Below are 7,915 nucleotides of genomic sequence, written 5' to 3' on the forward strand. Positions count from 1 at the left end.
CAGTGTCCCCCTGGGGCCTGAGTGAACACCTATGGGTGCCAGCTCCTCTCCACCCTGCCCATTCTCCCTGGGGGCCAGCCGGCCCTCCAGGTGCCAGTCAGTTTTCTCCAGGCCTGGGGCAGCCCCTGGCATGGAGGCGCCCACTCCCCACCTGACCCAGGGGCCTCCCCTTTCACGTCACACCCACGATATTTCCACCTGAGGGTCCACATCTGCTTTGGGCCTGTGATTTCCTCAGGGACGGCCCCCTGCCTGTGACCCCCACGTCACTGGACAAGGACCCCTTGACCCCTCCTTCACTTTTTAGGGGCCTCCAAACCCAGCTCCTCTCCCATCTCTGCCCCTTAGAGTTGCCCTCAGCTCCCAACCATGGGGATCCCCAAATCCAGAGGGCTCCTGGGCCCGCCTCCCTACCACGTGACCCAGAGGTTGTGCAATCCAGCCCCCCGCCCCCGACCCCCTCCCTGAGGGGATTTTCGAGGAGGGCTGAGCTCACAGCGCCCTGCTGTCCAGGGGGCTGGGCTGAGGTATAAATAGGGGTGGCGGCTGCTTGAGCGGCGAGCCCAGCCCTGCACCGCCATGCTCGCCCTGGAGGCTGCACAGTGAGTGAGACCCCTCGACTTCCTGTGGGACCCCCGGCCCGCAGCACCCCCAGCCCCTCTGCCAGGCCTCCCCCAGCGGTGGTTTTAGCCGTCAGCCCCGCTGGGGGGGGACAGGGGGGTCCATGCTCACTGCTCCCCATCTGGGTCTCCTTTTTTCCCTCCCACCTCTGACTCTCCTCCACCCCCTCCCTGTCTCCTCCTGGACCCCACCAACCTTTCCGTGGGAGGCTTGTTTCTCCCCGCTGCTGTTGTTTCCCAGGGGGCCTCCATCTCTGTCTGTCTGTCCATCCCTGGGTCCTGCTGGGTCCCTCTGTCTGTGTCTGTTCTGTTTCCTGCCTCACCCTTGTCTCCTTCGCCTATTGCTCCCTCTGCGGGTCTCCGCCTCTTTCCACTTCTCTGTCCACCTGTCTCACCCGTCCTGTCCCCCATTCCCCCTCAGCCCATCTCTCTGTCTCTTCTGGGGCTCACTCAGTCCATACGTCCGCATCCCCAAGTGCATGTCTTCCCGCCTTCCTCCCCTGCTCTCTCCGGGTACCCCCACCGAGGCTCAGTCTCCCCACCTCAGCCCAGGCGCCTCTCCAGCCCTCATTCCATCCAAGGTGGACCCATTAGACGGACTGGCTAACAGAGGCGCCTCCCTGCCCCCACTCACCCACTGGCACCCACATCTCTCTGGGGACTTTCTCTCCCTCACTTTCCCTAACCCCCCACCAGCCTCTCTCTATGCAAATCCCAAGGGGAGGGGGGACATTTGCCTGGCTCCCGCCCCCCACTTCCTGTCCCGGTGGGGTAGTGGGGGTGAGTGGTGGGGCTGGTCTCACACACGAACAACACAGACCTGCGGTGGCCACAGCTGCAGCCGCCTCTGCCCTGCCGACCCCAACCACTTGGAGACTCAGGTGGCTGAAGGCACCCCTGACATGCCGCTGTGTCTCTCCCCCTCCAGGCTCGAGGGGCCTCACTTCAGCTGTCTGGTGAGTCCTGGCCCTGGGGCTGGGAAGGGCGGGAGGACCCACATGGCCCTCTGTGACCTCCCTGCCTCAGTTTCCCTCTCTGCTCCTTCCTGTCACTTTGTGTCTCCGACTCTCCCTTAGTGACTTCCACCACCACCCTCCCTCTCCTTGCGCCCCCCACCCCTGTCTCCATCACAGCTGTTTTTCTGAGGTCTCTTTCCTTCTCTCAGGCTCTGGGTCCACTTTCTTGGGGTGGGGTTGCGGGGGGGTAGTTCTTTGTATCTTTGCCCTTCTACAGCTTTCTCTGTCCGTCCCACGTTCAGCAAATCTATTCCTTCCTCTTTCCTTCTCTTGCTTTATATTTTCAAAATTTTGGTCTGGCATATATGAGACACACAATACTATACCTAAAACCCACAGTCTGGTCCAGGAAATAAAATCTCACTCGTGGCCTTGAAAGAGCCCCTTCGGGTGTCCCACCCTCCTCCTCCTGACGAGTTTTGCTTTTTTGAGAAAATGAAGACATGACTTATTAGAAGTCGGCAACATGACACATCTTGTGTTCAGCTCGGTGAGGTCTGACCTTAGGCGCACACCTGTGCAACCTCTAACCAGAGCCAGCTGCGAACATCCCGCCACTCACGAGTACCCCCCTGACTTGTATATCGATACTCCTCTGATTTGTCCCACCATGAGTTAGTTTTGTCTGGTTTCGAACTTTCTGTTAAGTGAATCATGCAGAGTGTCCCCTTTCGGGTCTGTCTTCCTTTGCTCAACAGCAAGTGTTTTTCCGGTGCTGGCTCTTTTTCCTTGTTGTATAGTACTCCGCCACCAGCCCTCACCCCTGGGGCTATCTCCTGCTTTTAATAAGGCTGCTCCGGTGATTCTCGAACTAGGCTATTTTGTGGACCTACATCTTCAGTTCTCTTGGTTTGCTACCTAGGAGTGAGCTTGTTGGGTCTCAGGATGGTCCGTCTCCAGCTTTAGTCTTGACGAGACTTCAGTTGCTAAAGCAAAGTCGATTCTTGGGGTGAATCGAAGCCACCTGGAGGTGGACAAAGGCAGCGCTGAGGCTTTGCCTCTGAAGGAGAGCTTCCACCCTCTCACCCTTCACCCCCCTCCCCCAGGGCAGGCAAGGCTGGGGGAATTCGTATGACACGGTGGCTGCATTCCCCGCGAGGGGCCGGGGTTCCTGGGAGCCCACCATCTTAGCAGGAACTGGCTGCTGCCTCTCCCTTTCTGGGTGTTTCCCTCCGGGTCCTCATGGGTTTCATCTGTCTCTCTGCACGTCTCTCGCTCTGGCTGTGTCTCTGTCTCTTTCTCTGAGTCCCTGTGCCTCTTTTTCTCCCTCTCCCAGCCTCGCACCTCCTCTCTCCCGTTCCTGTCGGTGTCTCCCACCCATTCCAGGGTGGGGCCAGGCTCCTCACAGCCCCGGTGATCCCTCCTCCTTCTCCCCACCATCAGTACCCAGACGGAGTCTTCTATGACTTGGACAGCTGCAAGCACTCCAGCTACCCTGACTCAGAGGGGGCCCCTGGTGAGTGGCCCTGGCCCAGACCCCTTCCCACATGTCCCTTGGGTCCATTTCACGGGTGGGCAGCCAAGGCCCCAAGAGGGGAGCAGGGCAAGGTGAGCGCAGGCCTTCAGCCTCCTCCCTGTCCTCTCACACCAGCTCTTGCCCATGCAAATCCTGGGGTCAGAGATTTGCACGGCCCACAATGGCCCCTCTGTGCTAGGGGCTTGCAGTGGGAGGGGGCCACGGCCAGACCTCCTGGCTCCTGATGCAGTGCCCTTCCCCCCAGAGTCCTTGTGGGGCTGGACTGAGGCCCCAGCTGTCCCCGCCACCTCCTATGAAGTCTTCGACCCAGCTGTGGTCACCTTCAGCCACCCCCAGGATGTCCAGCTCTGTTATGGACCCTCCTCGACCTACACCCCTGTGGGGAGCCTCGACCCAGCCACTACCCTGGAGGCCCCGGGGCCTGGCTTCCCATCGTACCCCACGGAGGACTTTCCCGGCCAGGTGCGGGGCTGGGAGATAACTGGAATCCCCACCATTTGACTGGCGTCTGCTGGGTGCCAGGCACTGTGGTGGAGCCTGGCGCGTAGCAGCCCCTGCCTTCCTCGGACGAGCCTCTGAGGTTGAGAGCTGTTAGTGCTGCATTGCACGGACCAGCTGACAGAGGCACGGGTGCGGTGGCTGTCACCCGTGTGGCACAGGCTTCTGTGGAGGTGGTCCCGGTGACCCCTGGCCCCGCCGTGGAGGTCTAAGCCGAGCGAGGGTGTGGGCTACAAACGGTGGGGAGGCCCACAGCCTGGGCCCAGGCGGAGGAAGCCGAGGGAGGGAGAGAAGGGGACCCCCTTCCTGCAGGTGATTCTGACCTTCCGCAGACCCTGGGTCCCCCGGCCTACGCCCCATATCCCAGCCCCGTGCTGTCGGAAGAGGAGGATCTCCTGCTGGACAGTCCTGCCCTGGAGGTCTCGGACAGCGAGTCAGATGAGGCCCTCATGGCTGGCTCTGAGGGGAGGGGGTCTGAGGCAGGTATGTGGGAGAAAGTGGGGTTGGGGGGACTCCCACTGGAGATGGGAGGAGGGGCTCTAGGACCATGGCTTCCCAAGTACCTTCCACTCCAGCACTGAAGGCAGTTCCCAGGTTGTGTGTGACCTTGGGTAAGGGACTCTACCTCTCTGTGCAATGGGGATGACTGTTCCTGGTGGCTGGGAGGATTGAATGGGAAAATACTGTAAATGAGACAGCAGCGCTTGGCACAGAGTCTGCGCTCAGTAACTCTTCGCCATTATTATCTACGTAACAGCGATGGAAACAGTCACAATCTCAGGTCCCATCTAACCAACCCCTGCTTCCGCCCCCGGGCTGACATCCACTATGCACCACCTCCAGGAAGTCAGGATCGTTAGCAACTTTCTCTCTTTGGGCCTCAGTTTCCAATCTGTAAAATGAGGCATCACTGCCACCCCCATCACTTGGGGTTATGATGGAGATGAAGGGAGCTCGTAGTTGTAAAGCCCCTGGCATGAAGTTTGTACAGGTAAAACGCACACACACACACACACACACACACACACGTAAGCCTCACTTACAACTGAGGAGACGCCAGCTCAGAGAGGTTAAGTCACCACCTCAAGGTCACACAGCAGGAAATGGCAGAGGTGGGGCTTTTGCATCCAGTGCTCTGCTATGACCACCTGCCCCAGCTCTGTAGGAGCCCGGCAGTTTGAACCCCTGGCCTCCCCCAGGATCCCAGTCCCAGTGGGGCTGAGTGGCTGGGAGCTGGGAGCTAGAGGATGGCCAGGTGGATTCAAACCGACCGCAAGTCTCTTCACCACCAGCTGGCTCTCTGTTGCAAGCCTTGGAGGCCCTCTGTCGACCCATTTCACAGAATCTGTCATCCTGGGCTCAGCAAATATGTATTCGTATGCACCCGCCACCAAGCAGAGCACAGGGTAGAAGCAAATCCTGAAAAAGAAAGCAGGGAGGAGCCGTGGGAGTTCTGGGGTAACAGCTTTAGGGAGGGAGAGCAACTTGCCCGCTTTTGGGGGGCACAGAGAGCCAGGCACGTGTATCTAACAGCCACCTCCCATACCACAATTCTCGGGGGGTGGGGCGGGGAGGGGGACTGAGGCTGGGCAGGGCCCGGCCGGGGCAGGGCAGGTGAGGGGGCAGGGTTCGCGGAACACCTTCCCTAACGCGCTCGCTCCCCCAACCTCACAGGGGCCCGCAAGAAGCTGCGCCTGTACCAGTTCTTGCTGGGGCTGTTGACTCGCGGTGACATGCGCGAGTGCGTGTGGTGGGTGGAGCCAGGTGCCGGGGTCTTCCAGTTCTCCTCCAAGCACAAAGAGCTCCTGGCGCGCCGCTGGGGCCAGCAGAAGGGCAACCGCAAGCGCATGACCTACCAGAAGCTGGCCCGCGCCCTGCGCAACTACGCCAAGACCGGCGAGATCCGCAAGGTCAAGCGCAAGCTCACCTACCAGTTTGACATGGCGCTGCTGCCCTCCGCCCGCCGGGCCTGAGCCCCGCGGGGCTCTGGGGGCTCTCGGGCTCCACGCTGGTGTCACGTTGGTGTCCCCTCACCCTAGGTCATAGGACCTGTGGATCTCCCACTCTGTGGGGGTCGGGGGCTGCCATAACCCCTAAACCCTGCCCAGGGCCCCCTGGCATTTCCTTGTCATGTCCAGGGTACCCAGGATCTTCAGGGCTTGGGTCGCAGGACCCATGGACGACTATACAAAGTGTCTGTGTGGAGTGGAGCAGGGCAGTGTTCCCAGAACCCCAAGAGCTTCTCCGGGATCCCCTTGTGATGTCTGACGTCCCCCACCCAGGCTGGGGACCTCTCTGAGATCCCTCAGTCCCACCTGGGGGAGGGGGAGGCCACAGACTTTAACACCAGGAGGGGGCGCTACCAGCAACCGGAAGCCCTGTCCAGGGTCTCTGGGATCCCTGCTCACGTGTGAGTCACTCCTGTCAAATCTGAGATCTGGTTATGACAGGGGACCTCTGGGACCCCTTTATCATGTCTCAGATCTCCGTGCCCAGCTGTGACTCTTGTCCTGTTTCCCCAAATCTCTTGGTCATCTCTGAGATCTCCTAATTGTCTGGAACCATTCTTCTACTTTACTTTTTATTGGGGGGAGGGGGGGTTGAAATTCTCCAATCACATTTAGGGAGACTCTGGGTTCTTTCTGTCCTGTCTGAAAGCGATTGTCAGGTCTGCGGTGGAGGAACCTCATCCAACCCTGTCCTGTTTGGACCACCTCTGGTATCCCCTTGTCTGCCTGAGATTCTCCAGTCACATCTGTGCCCCCACCCTGGGATTTCCACCTGATATGCCCTTTTGGGGGCCCCACCAGCAGCCCTGAGTTGTCATGGGAACCCCCCTCTCTCCTGGGGTGTCCTCTAGGCCCATGCTGGGAGTCATTCTACCAACTCAGCTGCTTTCTGGGTGATCTTGGCCACCCCGCCCCACTGTCATTTCTAACCCGAGGTCTCAGACTGGTGACTCCTCACCCCACTCCTTACCCCTCACAGGGCAAATCAGGTCCCCCGATGGCATTTGCTTTGTTCACTTTAGCAGTTGTGTGTGTTTTTGTTTCTTTTGGATGGGGACCCAAGTGAGCTGATATTTCAATAGAAGGAGGTTTTCGCGAAATCCTCTACTTAAAACTGCACAACCCAGTGACGGGCTTTGCCGTGTGGAGAGAGGCTGGACCAAGGCTGTGCCCCCTACCTATGGGCCTCTGTCCTCCAGTCTGTCCTGGACACTGAGGCCCTTGGCTGTCATGCCCTGGTGACTTCTCTCAGTTGCCTTGGCCCTGAACCATTTGCATTTTAACCCCTGGTGTGAACCCAGCTAGAGGTGAAGCCTGGCTGGACTGTGGGTGTTCTGATTGGAGCCCTCCCCCCAGGGTGTCCGAGGCTGTGGCTGAGCCCAGAGTCCAGGTCCCTGAGCCTGGGTGGCTAGGGGACCTCAGGTCAAGCGTTGATAGTGGGCCTCTGTTGTCCCTTCTGTGAAAGGGGAGAGGAAAGGGAGGAAGACACTGCGAGTCCGTTGCAGCCCTGTGGACAGGCCTTTGACACGTCTGAAATCCACCCCCCACCCACTGCTGGCCAGGGGGATGAGGAAGGAGAAACACGGACCGGGAGAGGGAAGAGGTCCTCTCAGGGGCACAAAGTGGCTGGTAGCAGAGCCCAGGCTGGGACCTACCCTTGAGAGAAGGACAGACCCCCTCCCTACCTGCGGGAGGGGGCCAGTGTGGGTGGGAGGGATGTGTGGGGGACAATATGTCCTCCCCAGGACCTCCTCTTGCAAATGAGCTACATTTTGCAAAAACTATCATCACCCCAAGCATGGAATGGAATAAAATAAAAATAAAAAATAAATAAAATAAAATAACAAATGAAGGTAGACAGACCTTCTAGGACCCTTTGTCAGGGACTGCTATGCTACTGGTCCGCCGGGGCCTGCTGGCCTTCAGGGACGCTGGGACAGTGAGGCGGTTAGAGCCGGACCAGGCTGAGCCTTGAATGCCGGGTAAGGGGCTCTTCCCTGCCCTCTCTCTGCTTCCCTGTCTGGCTGGGTCTCTGCCCCTCACCCCTAGCCCCTTTCTAGTCTTTGCCCTGCCCTGGATTTCTGTCCTCCGTCTGAGTCTCCGTCCCCCTCTCTCTGTATACAGTCCTCGGGCTGGCGGGATAGGGCGCCCTCCTGGCTCCCGCGGCTCCACCTGCGCTCAGGTCTCTCTCAACAACAACAACGGAGGAGGAGGAAAAGAGAGAGATCTCTCTCTCAACACAACAACGGAGGAGGAGGAAAAGAGAGAGGCGGGGAAGTTTCCGGCTCAGAGGGG

General features: G+C 59.4%; 1 protein-coding gene across 2 annotated transcripts; it reads left to right on the plus strand.

Moving 5' to 3' along the window:
- The first annotated feature begins 551 nt into the window (after positions 1–551).
- SPIB (Spi-B transcription factor) lies at positions 552–7,468 on the plus strand. Of its 2 annotated transcripts, none has more exons than XM_045200384.3 (6): positions 552–602; positions 1,456–1,576; positions 3,020–3,092; positions 3,358–3,575; positions 3,944–4,094; positions 5,286–7,468. In XM_045200384.3, the coding sequence occupies exons 1-6, from the start codon at positions 580–582 to the stop codon at positions 5,582–5,584; spliced, it is 885 nt and encodes a 294-aa protein (XP_045056319.1). In that variant the 5' UTR covers positions 552–579; the 3' UTR covers positions 5,585–7,468. The 2 variants fall into 2 exon arrangements, with proteins under 2 accessions (XP_045056319.1, XP_024422222.1); XM_024566454.4 differs by having other exon boundaries at positions 567–602; positions 1,549–1,576.
- The last annotated feature ends 447 nt before the right edge of the window (positions 7,469–7,915 follow it).

Source organism: Desmodus rotundus, chromosome 12, assembly GCF_022682495.2.
Source record: "Desmodus rotundus isolate HL8 chromosome 12, HLdesRot8A.1, whole genome shotgun sequence".
NCBI lineage: Eukaryota > Metazoa > Chordata > Mammalia > Chiroptera > Phyllostomidae > Desmodus > Desmodus rotundus.